Here is a 23,097-nt window from a genome sequence, read left to right as displayed (position 1 = left end):
CCTGACAAAAAATTGGGGAAGAAGAAGTTCATCCCCAGGATATTGGATGCTTTTGATCTTTAGAAGCTCCCTGCTTGAGCAAAAGTCTGGTATTTGGTAAATATTGATAAGTATGGATTATGCTGGAACCCTATTTCATCATTTCTGCTGTGGCTCATGTGAAGTTTTGAGCAGACAGGTGCCTGTGGCAGGTGGGAGAGTAAGGGCAGTCACTGTGAACTTCAACACCTGGGAACTGGCACGGAGAGCCAGGCGCTCCCGCAGCGGCCGGCAGAGCAGGCTTTCTCAGATTGCTCCCAACATATTTGTATATTTACATGTCAATTTAACAACATTAAAATAGTCAACCGATGTCTCTACACATACCATTGAACGATGCATGTTCCCTTGTTGCATATTGTTTCAGAGTGATTCCCAGCTTCTTTTGGAATTAGGACACCTTACCGATGTTTCATTTTCTTTCAATTTCGTGTTTCTTAACCCCAGAGTACTTTTTCTCACGGGGAGGGAAGGATTGATTGGGGTTGAAGAGCACCAGCTTCCCCAGTCTGACTCGTGGAGTCCTGCAGAGCAATGCTAAGGAGCCCTTTATTGGCCAAGACAGCGGCTGCCTCAGCGGGGCCTCCGCTTTAGTCCAGAGACAGTGTCTGTAGAAATCTCCATCAGCATAAATACTCCGTGCATATAAGCTGCCTGGAGCTATAAATACCTGACCGGTTCCCATCAGGAAACCCACAGAAGTTTCTGTCTCCTTAACAATAAACCTAAGGGTTCTTAATTGACACTTTTTACTTATCCACGAATATCCTACCCTTGAGATATGGAATTCGGCCTAACTCTGTTGTCTTGTTGTACTGTACCATTTTCTTTTAGTTTAGTGAGAAAAATACTTAAAGCACAAAGCCTTTGTCTAGCAGTGTACTCAGATTTAAATACTACATTCTATAATATCAGGGATTTATCAAAGCCAGGTGTGAATCTGCAGGGACATATGAGGAATAAAAATCAACTCCGAGAATATGAGGAAAGATTCTCTAACTTGAATTTTTAATAAATATTGACATACAAAGTAGAAGAATATGAGAAGTGGAATGAATTTCTTTTACTTTCATTGTTGATTTAAAATTTTCACTCTAATAGAGGGAGAAGTCACATTTTTGATGATATTACAATCTGCAAAGCATCTTCTTTGAGGAAAACTTTTTTTGAACTATCCTAAAATACAATTCTGTTTTGTACAGCCTTCACTGGGCAAGATGCAATAAAGTATAAAATTGAATAAAGCCTTGGGGGGTGACAACTGCTTATTATTTAATCTTCCCAGGCTTCACCCAGCTGGGGACCTGCTAACAGGTGTGTGAAAGTTAGAAAAAAAGACCCCGTTGGAAAGTCAGTAAATTATATAAAAAAAATTTAGGTGCGATAATTTGCAGGTTTTAAAAAGCAATGTAAGTTGGTGGTTTAGTTAAGTGAAATATATAGATTTTTAATAAACAGCAGGTCAGATTTATATTAGATTAAACTTGCAACTAGAAATCTGCTTTGATGACATAGGTTAATAGGTCATCATATTATACTGGCAGTTCCAAATGAACATGTGGTCATATTTCTTTTTAATGAAATCTATATTTTGGGCATTACTATTGCAGTGTTTATGTGTCATTATGAGCTTTATGTTCACTTGAGGCAGTGTTCAACTGGGTTAGAAAATTCTAATGTGCAATTTATTAATTAATTTCATATTGGTATTTAAACCAATAATCCTAAAATACATAATGATAGTCCATTATGTATTATTCATTAGTATTTCCATATGCTCCTCTTAGCTACCAAATGAATGAAAACATACTGGAGGGTTGTTGTTTGTTTAAAGTTTATTTCATGATTTGAGTACATTACTAAAGTAGGAAGCAGAAGTTCCTTCTTTAACCTGAGATCAGTATATAATCTATAAGATTGAACAAGGAAAACCACGATTGTGATCAGTCTCATTTATGTAGCTCTTAGCCTCTGGAGATGGAGCTTTCTTTTGGGAAGTTCAAAGCAGTCTACTGTTAGAATCAGCATATTTTCTCATATCTTCTTTAAACAAAGAGGGGAATAAGTCGATAGAGGAAGAACGTGTTGTCAAGAGTGACTCTAGGAGTAGAACCCAGATATTTTGAGGATATTGAAGTCAGATAGATGACAGAGCACTACGAGGAGTCAGTATGCTGCTCTTTCTAGGGACAATGCGGTAGGCACAGTATACTACGGAGGACGGAATCACATGTCCTATATAACGTAAGCTCCAGGAACTCACACGGCCTCTTCATTGTTATAAGGCTTTCAGTCACCTCTTGTAGGAAACTCTTGGTTGCCCCTAGTGTAGCCAGCCTTAAAATTAAGACAGTGTGAACAGGCTCCGTCTTATGTAAATAACCGGTTACCGTAGCTTGACCCACTTTTCTTCTTCATTTTTTCAATATAGAGAAGTATTTCAAATGGTTTACATTTGTGCGGACATTTTGTGATTTTTCTGCTTCAACTTCCACTCTTTTCAGATCTGAATGAGTGTGGCCTGAAGCCGCGGCCCTGCAAGCACAGGTGTATGAACACTTACGGCAGCTACAAGTGCTACTGTCTCAACGGGTACATGCTGATGCCTGATGGGTCCTGCTCAAGTATGTCGAGAATCTTAATTGTTTTACAAGTGCTGTGGGCTTGACTTCCTTCATGTTGTGCTCTGGTGGTGTGAGAATGAAGGTGGCCGCCCAGACAGGATGGGAGTGTGTGTCCCTAAGCAATTGAAAATCGAAAGAAGGGTTGCCCCTTTTAGATGGCTAGAGGTCTTTTATCCTGGGTGCCAGCATTAAATTGATTTGGAAATGGTTTTAGAAGAAGAAGAATAAAACTTAAGTGTATTTTCTTATGTTTTTCCCAACATGTTTTTCCCTTTTGTCACTCTGGGCCTAGAGCTATTCCAGCTAGAAGGGGAGCATCAGTGATTATTTTAGGACCATTGTGCTGCCCATAAAGATGAGCTTTAAACTATTTGCTGGTAGAGAATCCATCAAGCCTGTTGTTCCGTTATAAACAGCTCACAAATACCTTCTCACTTCATTTTTACATCTCAGTGTCATAGTCTAAGGATTAAGTTATATCCCTTTTATTAATATCCACTTCAAATGACAAAAAATGAATGATTTCAGTAACAGAAAAGATTTCCTACTATCATTTGGATGTGTTATAAGATGGATGGTGCCATCAAATTCTCTGCAGGCTGAACATTGAATTGAGGTTGTATGTATAGGATATCCAACAATCGGTGATTTGATTTTTATTTTTACTGAATTATCAGATAAATTAGCTAATTATCAGTCAGTCAGTCATCCACTATCTCTCTCTGAGTTGTGTTTTATAAAATAAAAAAGGTTAGCTAATTTCATTTAGCATGGCCTACTTAGCATGAGACATTTTGGAATGAAGTGGGTTCATGTTAAATCACATGTGACAGGGATGCTCAATTCCTCTAGCATTGCCCAACTCAGTGGGAAATCTGCTGTCCCTAGAGAAATTTAATGGGAGCTTGACACAATTATGTGGATGCTTCACTTGAGACCAGCACTTAGCATGAATAATCTGGGGAAAATAACCTCAATTTTCCACTGTTTTTAGCCACTGGGAAAATTTACAGATAACCTATAAGAGATTAAGCTTTACATTTGTCTTGGAATTCCTCAAATGCATTAGAGGTCTTCCCCAGATGATAACAGAGCTGGGTCACTTTGTAATCCCCCTGATCCCTAGAGGAAGACAGTCGTTCGGTCCCTGTTGAATAATTGAGGCCTTTTTTTGTCTTCATTGTTGAGTCAGTGTCGCTGATTTCAGGACAGGTTAAGAGCGTAGTGATTTCAGTTGTAGAGTTTGTTCTCAGAGTCAGCCAGTCATACTCATTCCAGGTGGCCTGACGTGCTCCATGGCAAACTGTCAGTATGGCTGTGATGTTATCAAAGGACAGATACGGTGCCAGTGCCCCTCTCCTGGCCTCCAGCTGGCCCCAGATGGGAGAACCTGTGTGGGTGAGTTGTAAAGCCAAGCCTCTCTGACTGTGGTCTCTCTAGGGAAAGGAAGAATGTGAAAGGTGATGTGAATAAGAAAAAAAGGCAGTTGCTTACATCAAGTCTTAGCTATCCTTTAGAAGATATCAAGATATCAGATGTCCCAGAAGAGGACCCCTCTCTGTGAATAGACTATAGAAACTTTTTTTTTTCTAAAAATGAAGGGCAGGAGAAAGCTTGGGGCAGAGGGAACCACATCTGCAAAGGCATTGAAATTCCAAGGAGCAAAATGTTCAGGGAAACAGAGCTTAGTATTTCTAGAATGTAAGGGGCAATGACTGATGAAACTGAACAGGTAGATAGCACTAGATTGTATGTATTGCATTTAAGAGTTAGATTTCCCCCCTTAAAATTAGGGATGGTAGTATAGGATTGTGGTAAGAGCCAGGGCTTTGGTTTTAAATTCAACTCTGCCATATACTTGGTATGTAACCTTAGGCAAGAGACTTCCTTTCTTTGAACTTGAGTCAAAGTCATCTTTAAAATGGGAGTAATGACACATAGAACCATTGTAAGGATTAAATGAACTCATGTATAGAAAGAGCTTAGCAACCTAGCACATAGTAAGTACTCAATGAAGGGAGGTATTCAGTGATTCAAGAGACATTTACTGATTACCCTCTATACTCCAGGCACTATGCTAAGTGCAGGATGTACAGTAATGGAAAAAGCTGACAAGGTTTTGATCCTCACAAAGCTGATATTCTAATGGTGCAGAGACAGCAAAGAAGTATATATATATATATATATATATATATATATATATATATATATATATATATATATGAAAGCCAGAATGACTAGTCACTATAATATGCACTGTGGCTGGCCAGCCGGCCCAATTGGGGCCGGGGCTGGCCAGCCAACCTTCCATGGCCCCTCCCCCCGGCTGGCCCAGCCCAGTGAGCTCCAATCAGGGCAGGTCAGCCAGACCCCACCCGTGCACTGGGCCTCTAGTATCCAATAACATTACAAACAATACTATGTGTTAATATGAGGAAGAGAGAGAGAGAGAGAGAGAGAGAGAGAGAGAGAGAGAGAGAGAGAGAAAGAGAAAGAAACAGAGAGGGTCTATTTTAGAAAATAATGGTCAAGGAAAGCCTGAAGTAAGACCTGGGCCATTGGCCATGTGAAGAATCAGCCAAGCAGGTGGAAACAATACAGGCACTGAAGTGAACAAGACCCCAATGTGGCTTCAGTACAGAGTGGGAGCATAAGGGGCGATGACTTAAGATACCACCAGTGAGGTAGCCTGTTTATTATAGAGCCTTCAAGGACCTGGTGAGGAATGATGATTCAATTCAGAAAGCAAATAGAAACAGTAGAAGAGCTTTAGGCATGGCACTAATCCAATTACATGTTGTAATAAAATTATTTCGACTTGAGTGGGAATGCTTTGGAGGAGGTAAGCTTGTCCAGGAAAGGTCAGGTTAGGAGACCTGGAAGATGGTAGCTTGGACTAGGGTAGTGGCAGAGGGTGAAGAGAAGAGGAGACAAATTCAAATAGTCTTTCAGAGGTAGAATTAAGTGGGCCTGACGACTTAGGGTTAAGGGAAATAGGGCTGTCAAGAATGACTCATGTTTTAGTTCAAGCAACTAGGTGGATACAGGTGCAGTGTGTGCTAAGATGCCTTTCAGTAGGAGGGCAGCCTGGGTGAGGGAGATGAATTGAAAGATGGAGATGTGGAATTTATGGTGCCTGTGGGGCCAACAGCTGGCTAATGTCTATGATGAGTCACTGTGTGCCAGGCAACCATTTGCAGGCAGTTATTTATTTTAAAATACACTTCATCTGAACATGCTCCGAAAATACAGTTGGCTTATGTTTCAGATGTTGATGAATGTGCTACTGGAAGAGTTTCCTGCCCTAGATTTAGGCAGTGTGTCAACACTTTTGGGAGTTATATCTGCAAGTGCCATAAAGGCTTCGACCTCATGTACATTGGAGGCAAATACCAATGTCACGGTAAGGAGCCCCAGTCTTGGCTTTTCCCTGTTTCTTCCTCTGGCCTCTTAATTGTGCTGAAGACTGACTTGCTAGGGGTGGGAGATGGTGGGCGGGGGAGGTTCTGGCACTAAACAAACAGGAGTCCAGTTCAACCCCCAGTACCTTGGGATGCACAGGCAGTTTATTTCTTTGGTTTATCTGCCAGTTTTACATGGACCTTCGCATTGCAGAAAACTGTTTTTGAAACTGTCTATATGTTTTCATGTCATTCTATTTATCTCCCCAATAAACATCTCTTTTCCCTACTTCATGATGCAGATATAGACGAGTGCTCCCTGGGTCAGTATCAGTGCAGCAGCTTTGCTCAGTGTTACAACGTACATGGGTCCTACAAATGCAAATGTAAAGATGGATACCACGGCGACGGACTGAGCTGCGTGTGTGAGTAACACTGGTCTTCTGGCTCTACATTCCCCAGCAGGGAATTAGTTTGCACAAGAGCTGTTATTGGGGGAGTAAAGGATCATGATTAATTGATCAAAAAAGTAAATTTTCATTGCTGGTAATATTAGTCTCTGCTTTCTACAAACAATAGAATCACGTGTTCTGGTATTTTTAAAAATTAAAGACTCAGTCATACTTTCTACGCTTAAAAGCGTTCCATTATTTGACAAAAATTTCTCTGTAGCTTCCCTTTAGCTGACAAATTTTAGAGCCCTCCCAGAGAATTTCTTAAAATTAGAAATAAATGTTTGTCATTAGCATTAGAGTATGATAGTGGGATAATCAGAATATGGTCTACATTTTTGGTTCCTCATTTTATTATGTCTCCTAATTCTAAAATATTCCCTTATTTATGTGTTTTCTCTACCTTTAGTACTATTTTGCTTTTTAAATTTTTATAAGCTCTGTTTGTAGTATGAATACATTAGTAGATAAACATGAAAAAAATACCCTCCACGATGAAAGTTTTACAAACTGAAGTCCATAATTTAGCATATATTTCATGTAACAATAAATTTTAAAATTTCTGAGTAAAATATTTACTAAAAATCCTGGGGCATAAAATCATGGGGATTAAAGGATTTTTGAAGTGTTATGCTCCCCCAGGAGTATATCGTATCAGACCGATTATATATTAATTTCTTTGGATGAAGATAATAAAGGAAAAATATTCCACAGATGATCTTGGTGACCTCTGAAAATTTCTTTTAAAAAAGCAATTATATACATTAATAAGTGGGAAGAAAAATCAACTAAAATAATATGTATAACATTTATTAAAAATGTTTTACGTGAGTCAAGTTTATATAAAGTGTGGAAGAGAAATTAGTCTTTAGACAATTCTAAATATGATTTTTATGATATACATGTACCATAGGGACACTTAATATAGACTCTATATATACATTTTTCATATTTTAAAAATTTAGAACATCTGTGCATTTTAAAAATCTCATTGATTACCATCTGTTCCCACTTTACAAACACAACTTTTTTGTGTTTCAAATAACACAAATTTATTATAGAAATGCCAATATAATTTTTGCATTCACCCACCAGATGAATGTGTATCATATATCATATATGCACATATTTGTTATTTGGAAAACAGCATGATTTACAGTAGGGGAATATTCTAAATGTGAAAAGTAAATCTAATTGGCACATATTTTGATATGCTTGTTTTTTACAATTTGATATTTTACCTTTTGGGTTACACACTAATTTAAATCTTTTGACTCTTTTAGATATTCCGAAAGTGATGATTGAACCTTCAGGTCCAATTCATGCACCACAGGGAAATGGTACCATTACAAAGGGTGATGGAGGACACGGTAATTGGATTCCTGATGTCGGAAGTACTAGGTGGCCTCTGAGGACACCATATATTCCTCCTGTCATTACCAACAGGCCGACTTCTAAGCCAACAACAAGACCTACACCAAAACCAACAACATGGCCTGCCACCCCCCCGCCCCCACCGCCTCCCACAGAACTCAGAAGGCCTCTACCACCACCAACGCAGGAAAGACCAATCATCAGACTGACCACTATAGCACCAGCTACTACCACATCTCCAAGAGAGATTACAGTTGACAACAGGATACAGACAGAGCCTCAGAAGCCCAGAGGAGATGTGTTCAGTAAGTCATATAAATATGCTTGCACATGTTTTGAGTGTTGTTTTTTCCAGTTTTATTGAGCTATAATTGACATACAGCACTGTAGAAGCTTAAGGTGCACAACATAATGGTTTGACTTGTATATTTGTGAAATGATTACCACAGTAACTAGTTAACACCCATCATCTTTTCTTTCTCTTGTCTGACTTATTTTACTTAACACGATGCCCTCAACATTAATCTATTTGCAAATGGCACAATTTTCTTCTTGTTATTTCATTGTGTGTGTGTGTGTGTATGTGTGTGTGTTTGTGTGTGTGTATCAAATTTTTTTATTAATTCATTCATCTATGGACACTTAAGTTATTTCCATGTCTTGGATATTGTAAATAGTGCTGCTATGAACATGGGGTACAATAATATCTCTACAAAATAGTGTTTTCATTTCCTTTGGATATATTTCCAGAAATAGGATCCTTAATCATATGGTAGTCCTATTGTAAATTTGAGGACACTCCATACTGTTTTCTGTAGTGGCTGTACCAATTTACAATCCTTCCAACAGTGCATGAGGGTTCCCTTTTCCCCCACATCTATTATCTCTTTTCATGCTAGCTGTGAGATAATATCTCATTGTGGTTTTGATTTGCATTTCCCTAATAAATATTGATGTTGAGCATCTTTTCATGTACCTATTGGCCATTCATATATCTTCTTTGGACAAATGTCTATCCAGATCCTTTGCCCATTTTTAATTGGATTATTTGGGGGTTTTTTGTTGTTTTTTTTTTTTTTTTGCTAGTGAGCTGTCTGAGTTCCCTGTATAGGTTGGATATTAATCCCTTAATAGATATATAGTTTGTACATTTTTTTCTCATTTCATGGTTGTCTTTTCGTTGATAGGTTTTTTTGTTATAATGCAGAAGCTTTTCAGTTTGATGTAGTCCACTTGTTTATTTCTTATTTTGTTGCTCATGTGTTAGTTGTCATCTCCAAAAAATCATTACCAAGAACCATGTCTAGGAGCTTTTTTTTTTTTTTTTTTTTTTTTACTTTTTCTTTATTGATTAGTCTAGCAGCTTTTTGCCTATGTTTTCTTCTGGGAGTTTTATGTTTTCAGGTCTTATGTCCAAGTGTTTAATCCATGTCAAGGTAATGAGTGGTGTAAGATAGGGGTCTAATTTCATACTTTTGCATGATTATCCAGTTTTCTACTTTACTCCATTGAGTATTCCTGGCTCCTTCATCAAATATTGCCCATCTATGCTTGGGTTTATTTCTGGACTCTCAATTCTGTTCCATTGGTCTATGAGTCTGTTTTTTGTCAGTATCATGCTATTTTGATTACTGTAGCTTTGCAGTATAGCTTGAAATAGGAAATTGTGATGCCTACTGCTTTCTTTTTCTCTCAGGGTTGCTTTGGCTTTTCGGGGTCCTTTGTGTTAGCACATTTTAATAAGCTGTTTATGATGACATTTCAGCCATAGGCCATACATTGAATAAGTATAAAACTCATAAAAATAATCTGTATAAAGTATGTGTCATATACCCCTACTATTAAATATTACAACTCTGAATTAAAGTCAGAGAGTTGGGCAAATAAGTGTGTAGAAATGGAAGGAATATCACAGTTATATAGTAGATTACATCTCCTATCCAGTATGACAATTCTCCTAAAATATTCAGATTTACATGAAAACTCTCAGAGATGGGGAACTTACTGTATCACGTGCCATTTAACTTTCACTCTAACTGTCCATTCATTTAATCAGTAAACATTTTTTAAAATATTTTATTTTTTAAAATATATTTTTATTGATTTCAGAGAGGAAGAGAGATAACAACATCAACAATGAGAGAGAATCATTGATTGGCTGCCTCCTACATGCCCCACACTGGGGATTGAGCCCGCAACCTGGGCTTGTGCCCTTTACCGGAATCAAACCCAGGACCCTTCAGTCTGCAGGCTGACACTCTATCCATTGAGCCAAATGGCTAGGGCTGATCAGTAAACATTTTTTAGTGTGTTTCAGAATGCCAGGCCCTGGGTGATTCATTGGGCTTACAAAGATAAAACAGAAAAGGTTACAGACTGGTGGAAAAGAGTCTCCCAAAAGCTAACTGTGGTACTTGGTTAGTGAAAGAGATTTGTGTAGCACAATCTGGGAGTAGAGAGAAGGGGTACCAATCAGTATTTGGGCAGGGAGTGTTTTGGGTGGGGGAGCTTCTTGAGTTAAATAGGGTAAGAGGATGAGAAAAGAGAGGCATTATAGTTAGCAGGGACAGTACAGCAAAGGCACAAAGGTAGGAAGCAGCATAGGGTATGCAGTAAACCCCCAGTAAACTGGAGGGTTAAGTCAGGATTGATGAAAAAAACTGCACAGCTGTCCCTTGTATTTGCTGTAAGCTGGTGGTTAGATCTGGACTGGGCTAGATTAAAGACTCCCAGATTTTTAATGGGTGGCTGGGTAAAGGGTGGTGCCACCAATGGAGATAAAGGCTATCACTAATGAAGCAAGTTTTGAAGGAGGAAGAGGTTCCTTTATTACCAAACCAAAATTTGCAGTTTACAGCCTTGTTCCCTGTAATTTTTCTGTCATGCTTCACTTTGTTTATTCTTAGCTACCTTTGCATTCACTCCTCTCTCCTCTTCTCCTTTTGACGTTACTAGTTTCTTCTTTTCCCACTCCCTGATGGAACTCAGCTTTGCTCCTTTTAGATTGTATGCAGTTTTTTACTAGGTGAAAAGAATACTGAATTTTGTGATTTTTTTTAAAGAGAAAAACTTTTTTCTTTTCTTTTATGTGACTCTCAATCAAATGTTTTCTTCTAGGTCACTGTCCTTTTAAAATGAAATGGAGATTCTCCAATTCTGAAATACTTGTAATTGTGTACATTTTAAACAATAAATATGATTTTTAGAGGGCTTAGATGGTAGATCTAATAACATATTTATATTTGCATAATTCTTATTTTTTGAAAAGCACATTTTCTGATCATTTTTATCCTCCCACCTTCTCTTTCTTTCTCCCTCCCCTTCTTTACTTTCCTTCTCCTTTCCCGTCTCTCTCTCCTCTCCCTCCTCCTTCTCTCTCTCCTGTATCTCTTTTTCTTACTCTATTTTTTTTCTTTATCTCTTCGTAATCATGCAATGGAATGTTTATTCATGGATGCTTAAGTAACTGTAGTATTTATATTATTCTGCTGCTTAAGGTAGAGTTGTAAGAACTTGGCTATCCTATCTAATAAAAGAGAAACATGGTAATTAGCGTACGACCGCTACCCTTCCCATTGGCTAATCAGGGCTATATGCAAATTAACTGCCAGCCAAGATGGCGGCCGGCAGCCAGGCAGCTGACGCGAACAGGGAGGCTTGCTTGCTTCAGTGATGGAGGACTCCAACATTCCCCACCTGCTGCTGCTGGCCTCTGAGCTGCAACTCTAAGCAATGTTACAAATATGTTACAAATATAGAAGCTAAACAAAACCTCAGAAACCTGCTTTAGTCGCTGGGCTTCAGCCAGCAGGATCGCAACATTGTTTCAAATACAGAAGGTAAACAAAGGTCAGATACCTGCTTTCAGCAGCGGAGGCCTAAGAGCTGGAGCCAAGCCTCAAAGCTAAAGCTGGCCCAGAATAAAAAAAGAAAAAAAGGAGTGGTTGGGAGCTTCAGTCACCCACCAGCCTGAAAACAGCCCTCAGCCCCTCACCCAGACTGGCCAGGCACCCCAGTGGGGACCCCCACCCTGAAGGGTGTGTGACCAGCTGCAAACAGTCATCATCCCCTCACCCAGGCTGGCCAGGCACCCCAGTGGGGACCCCCACCCTGATCCAGGACACCCTTCAGGGCAAACCAGCCAGCCCCCACCCATGCACCAGGCCTCAATCCTATATAGTAAAAGGGTAATATGCCTCCCAGCACCAGGATAAGCGGAGCCGCGAGGCCTCCTGGCACCGGAATCAGCATGACAGGGGGCAGCGCCCAAACCCCCTGATCGCCCTGTGGCTCTGTGTGTGACAGGGGGCGGGGCCACAACCTCCCTATCCGCCCTGCTCTGTTCGTGACAGGGGAAGGTGCCCCAACCCCCTGATCAGCCCTGCTCTGTGCCTGATAGAGGGGAGCTCCCCAACCCCCTGATCACCCTGCGGCTCTGTGTGTGACAGGGTGCGGTGCCCCAACCCCCTGATCGGCCCTGCTCTGTGTGTGACAGGGTGCAGCGCCCTAACCCCCACCCCCCCAGGCCCTGCTCTGTGTGTGATGGGGTAGAGCCATAACCTCCCCATCGGCCCTGCCCTGAGTGTGAGAGTGGCGGCGCCCCAACCCCCTGATCGGACCTGCTCTGTGGGTGATAGAGGGCAGCGCCCCAACCCCCTGATCCGCCCTGCTCTGTGTGTGACAGGAGGGAGCTCCCCAACCCCCTGATTGGCCCTGCTCTGTGCGTGACAGGGGGCAGCGCCCCAACCCCCTGATTGGCCCTGCTTGGTGCGTGACGGGGTGGCACCGCAACCTCCCCATCGATCCTGCTTTGAGTGTTACAGGGGGCGGTGCCCCAACCCCCCAATTGGCCCTACCCTGAGCATGACTGAGGGTGGCATCGCAACCTCCCAATCCGCCCTGCTCTGTGCATGACAAGGGGCGGCACCCCAACTCCCCAATCAGCCCTGCTCTGAGCCTGACCAGGGGCTGCACCTAGGGATTGGGCCTGCCCTCTGCCACCCGGAGCAGGCCTAAGCCAGCAGGTCGTTATCTCCCGAGGGGTCCCAGACTGCGAGAGGGCACAGGCCGGGCTGAGGAACCCCCCTCTCCCCCTGAGTACACAAATTTTTGTGCACCGGGCCTCTAGTTTCATATAAAAAGATACTCTAACATAGATATCAACATCTTTCTGAGTCTTCTAATGTTTTTCCTTTTTGAAGCTCTCTTTTTCTTCCCATTACTCTTCTCCATACTGACACACATAGGAATTAGGAATAACATTGAAGGTCGCCAGTAGAAATTAGTAGGATAAAATTGGGGAGCATGGAGTTCTGGTGATGTTTGAAAGCACTCATTCTGAGAGAGTGTGTTTTTAGAGATAAGCCCTGCAAGAGAATGGCCTTGATCCTGGGCCAAGGCGGCTGCATGCCACAGAGAGCAGTGGACACTCCTTCCAAAGATGAGCATCCCCTCTCACTTCATCCTCAGCTAGAGCTGCTGGTGAATGTTCGTGTAAATGAGGATATTTTGGACACTTAATTTGCTATCTTGTGATTGTAGCGTATTTTCTGAATGAGGGAAGCATTCAAGTGTTTGGTTCAGGACAAATAACTGGTGTTTATTCACTGTGAAAACAGAAAGGAACCTTATCGCTACTTCAGTTCAACACCATTTCTTCGTTGAATATTTTCTTCACTTCTGGCATAACTAATTTTCTTAAGCCATTATTCTCCACAGGTCTGAGAATAAAATCTGGCTGTCCTCATTTCATGAATTTTCAGGTGATATTAATTACAGCCACTGTTTGGAAGATTCCAAATAGCCTCAAACTTCAACAGTTATATTTTTCTTTACATTGAAAGATATGTTATTTAATGGCAGAAGTTATTAAACAATGTTTTTCTTTATAATGTGTGTGAAGATATTCTAAAAGGAAATAAGAAAAAAAAAATTATAACAAGAATACCCCTCTAGCCCAGACTTCTCCCCAAATTCTAGACTTGAAAAGCGCCTGCCTGTTTAACTTCTCCAGTTTAGATGAAACTAGATGCTCAGACCACTTGTTGAATTGTGCCTCAATTTCATCTCAAACACACTCCACCCACAGTCTTTCACACCCTATGATATGGCACCTTTATCTTACAGTTGCTACAGCTGAAGGACTTGGAGTCATAGTAAATTAGTCTCTTTATATCCACATCCAATCTACAAGGTAATCCTGTTAGCCCTACCTTTAAATTATATTGAAACTAGGGGCCCAGTGCACGAATTCATGCACCTTGAAAGGAACTGTGGGCCGAGAGGCTGAAGTGGGCACAGGGGCGGGTCTTGGCCCATCCTCCATGCCCCACCCAGCCACTCCCACCGCATCCCCTGATCCCCTGTCTGCCGGCAGCCCCACTCCTGCTGCCACTGCTCCCATGTGCTGACGGCACCAGCCCTGTTCACACCTGTTGACAGAGTGGAGTGATTGGGGCCAACGCCAGCAGCGGGGCCAGTGCTGTCAGCAGGTGCAAGCAGTGACTGCTGTCCCAATCACCCCTGAGGAGCAGGGGGAGGTGGAGAAGCCCTCAGGGGCAATCGGTGCCAGCAACCTCCACTCATGCCCACTGACAGTGCCGAGCGATCAGGACCAGTGCCAGGCACCAGCAGCGAGTGCGAGCAGCGGCTCTGGCACTGACTGTGGGTGTGAGCGGGGCCATCACCGGCAGCAGGTGCAAGAGGTGGCTGCTGGTCCTGATTGCCCCTCAGGAGCAGGGGGAGGTGGAGAAGCCCTGAGGGGCAATCAGGGCCAGCAGCCATCACTCACACCTGCTGATGGTGCCAAGTGATCAGGGCCAGGTGCTGGCAGTGGGTGCGAGTGGTGGCTCTGGCGCCAGTAGTGGGTGTGAGCAGGGCCAGTGCCAGCAACAGGTGCAAGTGCCGGATGGGACCATGGCACATGGGAGCAAAGAATTTTCAGTAACCACCAGAGGCTCACCCCGATGACGGACACTGGAGCTCCGCCATGGTCTAGTGCCCCCGACTCACCTGCTCCATCAGCCCGCCGCAGCTGATGCCCGCCATGTTCCGCACACACCCCCTGGTGGTCAGCACACGTCATAGAGACCGGTTGTTCGGTTGTTCTGCCATTTGGTCTATTTGCATATTAGGGTTTTATATGTATAGATTGTGGCCACTGCATGCCATCTCCAATGCTACCCCCCTGGCCCACACCAATACTCCCTTCGGGTCTGGGTCCAACCTCCTTTATCCAGATGAGTTGTGGCATACAACTTTTTTCAGATTTTAGAGAATAATCTGCATATGCTGTACATGATATAATGATGCACATTGATGTTTCTACAGTGAAACTCATGAATACTCATGATAACTGGCAACTAAAGACCTCGAGGTTAGGTGAAGTGTAGGTTAGTTTTGCCACCTAATGAGCTACAGAAACAGCTTTTGGATTGCAGAATTATGGGGAGCAACTGCGGACCTGCACTGCAATCGTCTTCCAGCTTCTCCCTGCTTCTACCTTTGCCCCTCTGTGGTCTCTTCTCAACTCAGCAGCCAAAGTGAGCTTTTCAAAGTTAAATGAGATGTCACTGTTCACAGTTCTGAATTAGCACCGCTTAGTTCAGAAAGAACTCAAGCCCTGCCAGTATCTTACAAAGTCCTAAACTATCTCATCTCCTAGCACTGTCTGCCTTCCTCACTCCCTGCTAGCCTCCTCACTGCCATTCCTCAAACCTCTCCAGTTGAGGACTCTGATTCCAGGTCTTCCCTCTTCCTGGAACTCTCTGCCCTCAGCTATCAGCTGGACCCATCTCTCTCCTCTTTATACAAATCTCAACCTAACAGTGAGGCTACCCTGTCCCTCCCATTCAACATTGCGACCTCCCCAACCACCACCAGCACCAGTGATCTCTCTCTACTGTACTTATTTTAAGTCACCTTTTAAATATACTGTATTGTGTACTTATTTATAATGTCTATTTTGTCTTTCCTTACTAGAATATAAGCTTTTGAAAAAAAAGGATCTTTTTCTGTTTTGTTCATTGATACATTTCCAGAACCTAGCAAAATGTCTGCTACATAATTGGCACTTCAACACTATTTGTGGAACAAAGAGAACAATGAATAGATTGATCACTCATAACTTTTTAAACTAAAATAAATTATCATCATACAATCAAATTTTCCACACAAAACCTAGTTTAATATAATACATTAATCTATATTTTAATAATTTTAAAAATGTATTCTTTTCTGATTGTTACTTATTTTTATACTATGGAGAGACGTTTCATTGTGCTCCCAGCATTTTTTTCCCTTTCCCCCCCGCTCCCTTCCTACCTCCGTTTTCCCCTCCATCCCTTTCTTCTTTTTGAAGATCGGCATTCTATTCAGTGGATTTAAAAAAAAAATAGATATTATTACCTTCATTTATTTATTCAATTTTATGTATTTTTTTCAATTTCAGTTTACATTCCACATTATTCTGTACTAGTTTCAGGTGTACGGCATAGTGGTTAGACAATCATGTACTTTACAGAGTGGTCCCCCCCACCCCCTCCAATATTTCAAGTACCCATCTGGCTCCATACATTGTTATTACAGTAATATTGACTATAATCCCTATGCTATACTTTACATTTCTGTAACTATTGTATAACTACCAATACAGATTCTTAATCCCTTCACCTTTTCACCCAAACCCCTCACCCCCCATCCCTGTCAGTCATGAAATTACATTTCTGTCTCAGTTTTCTTCAGTACTGTCAGGTACACAATTGGTCACTCTCACCTGACCTCACACTCCATGTACTGAAGGAACACTCTTTGGGGCCCAAAGATACATAATGGTCAGATCTGACCCAATTACTGATTGCAAGGGGAACCTTTTTAAAACTGTTTAACCCCCAAATGTTTTCCCCTTAAACAGTCATACGGTGCCTCTGGTACACAGTAGGTGCTCAAAAATACTTGTTGAATGGAATTTTATATTGGATTCTATTTTTTAATCAAAGTAAATCCTTCATATGCTTGAACTAGCTAAATTTAACTTGTTGATTTGATAATCACTCCTCAGATCATCAGAGTTATTTCAGCTTATGGTCTTTCTCTTATCCTGATAGAGTTCAATATAGACATTGAAAAGAAACAGTATCTAGAAAAGTCTAAATCTAACATATTTCTCAGTTTTAAGCATGATGTTGAGTAAAAGTGAAAAGGCGTTGAAAGGGAATATGAAAATAAGGCTGAGGCATTTGAAGCTGAGGGTTTTAAACTACTGCCAGGCAGTGAATACACTGAATCAGAAGATCTAGTTTTGATTCTCACCCCTATTATTTATGAATTAAGTGACTTTGGATAAGTTACTAAGCTTTCCATTTCAATTTTCTCATCTGTAAAATTGAGTTAATATTCTTAGCTTTACATTCACATTGAGTGGTTTCAGGGATCAAACATAATACAAGTAAAGGTGTTAGTTATTAATTACTATGAAATATACTATATTACTGTATTTTATAGTAATAACTATGATGGGGAACATTTACATAATATGTGATTAAGGAAATAACCATTTATGTGTGATATGAAACATGTATTTTTTTTTCTTTAGTTGTTAGAACATTTTTATTTAGTTGATTTGGAGAAGTGCAGGGAAATAATTTTTACACTTTTCCTTCTTTGATTTTCAGTCCGATGCACAAAACAAGGTAATTTTATTCTTTTGAATGGATAATAGAAGAAATTATGACTAAGCAAAGCAGAGTATGGAAGAAATGGGAAGGGGTATTGGTATTCCTCTAAGCCAGTGGTTCTCAACCTTCCTAATGCCACGACCCTTTAATACAGTTCCTCATGTTGTGGTGACCCCAACCATAAAATTATTTTCATTGCTACTTCATAACTGTAATTTTGCTACTGTTATGAATCATAATGTAAATATCTGATATGCAGGATGTATTTTCATTGTTACAAATTGAAAATAATTAAAGCATAGTGATTAATCACAAAAACAATATGTAGTTATATATGTGTTTTCCGATGGTCTTAGGCGACCCCTGTGAAAAGGTCGTTCGACCCCCAAAGGGGTCGTGACCCACAGGTTGAGAACCGCTGCTCTAAGTTATAAGTGATATTCTTGTATTCTTGTTTTAAAAAAATATTTATTGTTGGAAGTATTACAGATGCCCACCTTTTTCCCCCATTGACCCACTCCATGTATTTTTAAAATAATTCCAACTTGAGTGACCCTAGGTCTTTAAAATTACTGTGTAAATAGAATTATAATCAGATGCATTTGCAGAGCTCACCCTGTAGGCCTGACTGGGCAACTCTACAGTTCCCAGATAACATGAGATTTTTGTTTTTTCATGTATGGGACAGACCAGCGCTTCTCCAAGTGTGTTTGATTGAACATTAGTTCTCTGGGATATTAAGCAAGTGTATGCTAAAGAAGTTCTGATGTCAAATAAATTTGAGAGATCCTAGGTTTAATAAACTTAAATAGGTTTGTCAACTGTAGGCTTCTCAGTATGCTAAGGATCATTGTGATTGTCTCGGAGTGTCATGTCATGTATATTATATAACTGTTGGGATTAGAGTTCATTGTCTCCAACTTCAGGTCAAGCTGAGCTGAACTAAGAAGTTTAGAGACCACTCTCCACAAAACTGAAGAGTCCTCTCCCATGGTGTTCATTTGCACGGTTTCTGAGACCAGTGGGTTGACTTGGCCTCTGGAAGAGCCTGCTGGAGGGGTGGAGTTGGGAGGACAGATAGGCAGACACAGAGCAAGAAAAGCCGATTTAATCTGTGGTATGCCTGTCTGGACACCAGAGGTATGTTGCAAGGGGCTGCTAAAAAGTTGCAAAGATAAAAATCTGGTATCAGAGCAGATACGATCTATCCCACAGCATAGAAAAGAAGAAACACCTTAAAATATATTTTTACTGATTTCAGAGAAGGGAGAGAGAGGTGGAAACATCAATGATGAGAGAGAATCATTGATCGGCTGCCACCTGCACACTCCCTACTGGGGATTGAGCCCGAAACCCGGGCATGTGCCCTGAAAGGGAATCAAAACTGTGACCTCCTGGTTCATAGGCCGATGCTCAACCACTAAGCAACACCAGCCGGGCAAGAAGAAACACTTTATGTAGAACCTGAAGTAAGGGAAGATAGGGGAAAATACATTTTAGTCTAGCAAGATAATGAAATAATATGTAGTGATGTTTGAAAAATATTTAATGAGTTGGGAAAATACCCATGTTATAAAAATGTTAAGTGAAAAGAATACACAGAGCTGTATATACCGTTGACCCCCTTTGGAGTATAAAATGCATACCTATGTCTACCTGAATGAATATAAAAGTTTGGAAGAAAAGAGCCCAAAATGATAACCATGGACCTATCCAGTTTGTGATATTAGGGTGATTTTCACTAACTTTTTGTTATCCACATGCTGTGTTTTTTAATCACTTCATCCCACTGTCATTATTCACTGTACCTCAGAGCAGTAATTCTTCAGCAGAGGGGCCAGTGGTACTCAAATCCTGTTCTCTCTAGCAGTGTGCTGTGTGTTTTTAAAAAGAACCCCAGTAGATTCTTAATTCTTTTTTTTTAATTAAATCTTTATTGTTCAGATTATTACTAGATTCTTAATTCTTAATCATGCTAAATTTATTTAGAACACAGTGTTTTTAAAAATTCACAAAAGGTTTTATGAACTTCTGTTTTTAACCTTTCACATTTTTTTTTAAGATTGAGTGACAGGTATGCCCAGTTTTAGCTAAGAAGCTCATATTACTGCAAGGAATAAAATATCACTTGGCCCAGGAAGCATTTTTTTTTTTTTTGATTGTTGGCATAGCTTGTTTGAACCACAGTAACTTAGGATGCTTATCTCAAATGTAGATTCCTAATCTCTCTAATACATTTACTACATCAGACTGTGTAGGGAAGTACTGCTCAGTCTGACCTATGTGCCCAAGAAACATGGGATCCTGTGAAAATGAAAACCCACCCAGTGAGGCTGTAGTAGGACCTGAGATTCTGCATGTCTAGCAAGCTCACAGGTCATTCTGCTGACCACACTTTGAGTAGCAGGGCCCTGAGAGCCAAAATGACAGCGCCAGGCCAGCAGAACCCTGTCCTCAATGGAGACAGAATCAGCCAGATGTGGGGCATTTAAAATGCAACAACCATGCCTGAAATGTAGCACGAGGCATCTGGCTCATGGAAAGTCTAGGAGAAAAGTGTTGCAGATGAAGATTATCCTATATAATAAAAGCCCAGCGACCAAACGGTGGAATGACCAGAACAACTGGTCAACCATCTGTATGACATGCACTGACCATCAGGGTGCAGACGCTCAACACAGGAGCTGCTCCCTGGTGGTCAGTGTGCTCCCACAGCGGGCCTATCCCCACAGGCCATACCCCCCCCACCAGTGCACGAATCCTGTGAGCTGGGCCTCTAGTAGGATATAATGTAATACGGACCAGGTGCCCTCATGAGTGGCCACAGCACACAGCACACTCACTCAGGAGCATGTGCTGACATTCCAGGTGTCCTGCAGGAGGAAGAAGAGTGTTTCCTTTTTACCTGAGTGCTGCTTTGCTGCGAGCTGTGCACAGGTTCTTTCTCTCATTTCCCGTCAACAGATCTGAGTGTGTGGCTGCTGTGATCACATTGTTCTCAGTCACGGAAATATGGTCTCTTTCCTGATTCTCTGTGGTGATGAGTAAAAAGATTGTTTCTGCCGAGGGGTGAAGAGGTCTGCAAGCTAGTTTGGGTTCTAGTAAACAGCAAGGCCTACAGAGACCCTGAGGAGATGCCTGACATCCCTGAAGATGACGTTTCTGCTAGTGTTTTAGAGGAGTGAGTTGTCAGTGTTTACAGGTCAGGATCTGGTGCTGTGAATTCTGAAAGCTTTCAAGATGATTGATTTATATTTTAATTGGATCCTATGGTGGCTGGTGAAGAAAAAAAATAGTTTTCTCTGGAAAGTATAAATTGAGTCCTTGGTGAATGTGACCAAAGGCAGAAATCAGATTTTTTTTAATGAATTCATTTATATGGTAATGATAGCATTGCCTACTTAACTCAGAAAAATACAGCCCCATTTTGTGTTCTGGCCCTCGATGTTTGTATTTTTCTGATGCTTTCTGTTATGGTTCATTACAATTTTAATGTTATTTTTGGCTAACCGGGTCCCTTTGAAACAAGTTGATTTGCAAGTGCAGGCTATTAGGTGAGCAGAAAAAATGAAAATAGAAAGCTGAGACTTCATATATTCTTTCTTGTGACCAAATAATTGGACTCTCCTGTTTTGTTTAGATGTGTTAGTACCTGGTTGAACAGTTGTTAACGTTAGAGACAGCCTTGCCTCAACTGCTTTGCTGTGCAAATAGCCTTTTCAGAGACAAGGTCTACAAGGGAAATTTACATGATGGGTCTAACAAATATCAGAAATAAAAGCTCCCTTTCTTCCTTTAAAGTGATTATTTGGCTTGAGGGCATTGACACCTGTCCCCCACAGTCCATGGGCTTCTGTGATCCCCCAGGTGATCATGCTGCCCCAGGTCCCAGCACATCAGTTGGGGTCCAGGTGTGTGGGACTCAGTCCTGACAAAGCCTAACTTTTAAAGGTTCCTTTGGCTTAGAGAGAGAAAGAGAACAAAACCTGTGAAGTGCTTTCAATCTGAAAAAGTTGTATTACCATCCATGTGGTCACACCTGCAGAGGAACCATCTTTCAGACATCCTGTTCCTTGTCTCCTGGGCAGGGTTGAAGTTGTTCTGAAACTTGATTAAAGGAGAAATAGGTGAGTCACAAAAACTGGGCTTATTATTGAGTAGCTGTGTCTGTGTTCCACCTTTCACCAGAGATTTAATTTTCCCAGCTCTGCTATGTACCTTTCCCCCAAAGGTGGCTTGTGAACTTCTTAGATTCTTCCTGTGGCATGAAAGATCTGGCAAACAAGAACTTATTTCTGTGGAGCCCAGCAACCCTCTCCTTTTTTCCTTGTAATCAGGAGGTAGCAAAGAATTTTCTCTAAAGTGGTTAAGGAAATTTTAGAAACTTGTTCCCAATCCTTTTGTTTGCTTCTCACTGGTCATTTAAAACTGTAATGCAAATTGAGATGGGGGGAAGGGGTAGGGAGAGAGAGGCGAGGTGAGGCAGGAGAGGAGAAGGGAGAAGAAGAGGAGAGGGGGGAGGGGAGGAGAAGAGAGGGAAGGAGAGGGGAAGTGAGGAGGGGCTGCCCCATAAAATCCTTGTCATTCACCCCCGACGCTGTAGTCTTTAAAACTCCCCAGGTTTTCTCACCAGAACGAGACTTCAGAACATTAGAAAAGTTCTGTGTGCGCCATTCTCCTTCAATGAACTAAACCTCCAAGCGTAGAATTTAAGACATTGTTATCTTGAAACTTTTAGTTCAACAAATGCCAGAAGCAGCCTGGGTCATGTCAGGGGAGCCACCCAAGCACTAAACAGAATTTGCAAACCTACCTTTACTAACTATTGTTTACACTTTGTTGTAGTTACCCTTTGGGAGAGGGCTGGCCATGGGAGGTGTGTGTGATAATATTTACACTTACTCCACTGTGCTTACTCTTAGTGCTTTTTGGGTAAAATATACAAAATGACTCTGGGAGACCTCATTTGTGAACTTGGGTTATATATTAAAATTATCATATTCATGGGGAAAATATGTTTAATAGAAAACACTAGGTCAGACTTTCTTTTTAAGAAGTTTCCTGCTAATTTGTGTGGCCCATCCTCACAGGCGCCAGGGCCCCCCAGGCATTAGGAAAGCATCCTGGGCCCCTAAACCCCATCCCATCAGGTCTTTATCCACCTGGCTCCTTCCTCCCAGGCCTGGACACCTCCTTTCTTTTAGTTCAAACAGAAGGTTGTAAGAAGCAATGGGCATGGGGTATTTTGTGTAGGTGGAACATTGACCAATGGAAGGAAAATGTTGAGAGAACGTTTTCAAGATGAATTCTTTAGTTAATGTTGGTCTTAACTGCCCTCTGACATCCTCTCACCCTGTGCGTTCCACATGCTGCAGCCAGAATGGTGGACCTCATCTTGGCATTCCTGTGTTAAAGCCTTCCAGAGGCTCCCGGTTTCTACCAGAATACAGTCCAAAATCTTTATGGAGCTTTAAAAGGCCCTGCACAGTCTGCCTGCATCTCCAGCTTCATTCATGTGGTATCCTTCCCCTGT

General features: G+C 41.4%; 1 protein-coding gene across 7 annotated transcripts in view; it reads left to right on the top strand.

Moving 5' to 3' along the window:
- NPNT (nephronectin) overlaps positions 1–23,097 on the top strand; it is a 91,644-nt gene that overhangs the window by 49,008 nt on the left and 19,539 nt on the right. For 5 of the 7 annotated variants that reach the window (XM_036344110.1, XM_036344066.1, XM_036344058.1 and 2 more), the window contains 5 exons: positions 2,544–2,663; positions 3,942–4,061; positions 5,932–6,066; positions 6,367–6,489; positions 7,800–8,195. In XM_036344110.1, coding sequence (XP_036200003.1) covers positions 2,544–2,663; positions 3,942–4,061; positions 5,932–6,066; positions 6,367–6,489; positions 7,800–8,195 — 894 coding nt within the window. The remainder of the gene's footprint in view (positions 1–2,543; positions 2,664–3,941; positions 4,062–5,931; positions 6,067–6,366; positions 6,490–7,799; positions 8,196–23,097) is intronic. The other 2 variants (XM_036344083.1, XM_036344102.1) reach the window with 2 other exon arrangements.

This window comes from Myotis myotis, unplaced genomic scaffold, assembly GCF_014108235.1.
Source record: "Myotis myotis isolate mMyoMyo1 unplaced genomic scaffold, mMyoMyo1.p scaffold_m19_p_1, whole genome shotgun sequence".
NCBI lineage: Eukaryota > Metazoa > Chordata > Mammalia > Chiroptera > Vespertilionidae > Myotis > Myotis myotis.
The sequence above is the reverse complement of the archived record's forward strand: the minus strand, read 5'-3'. Positions and strand labels throughout refer to the sequence as shown.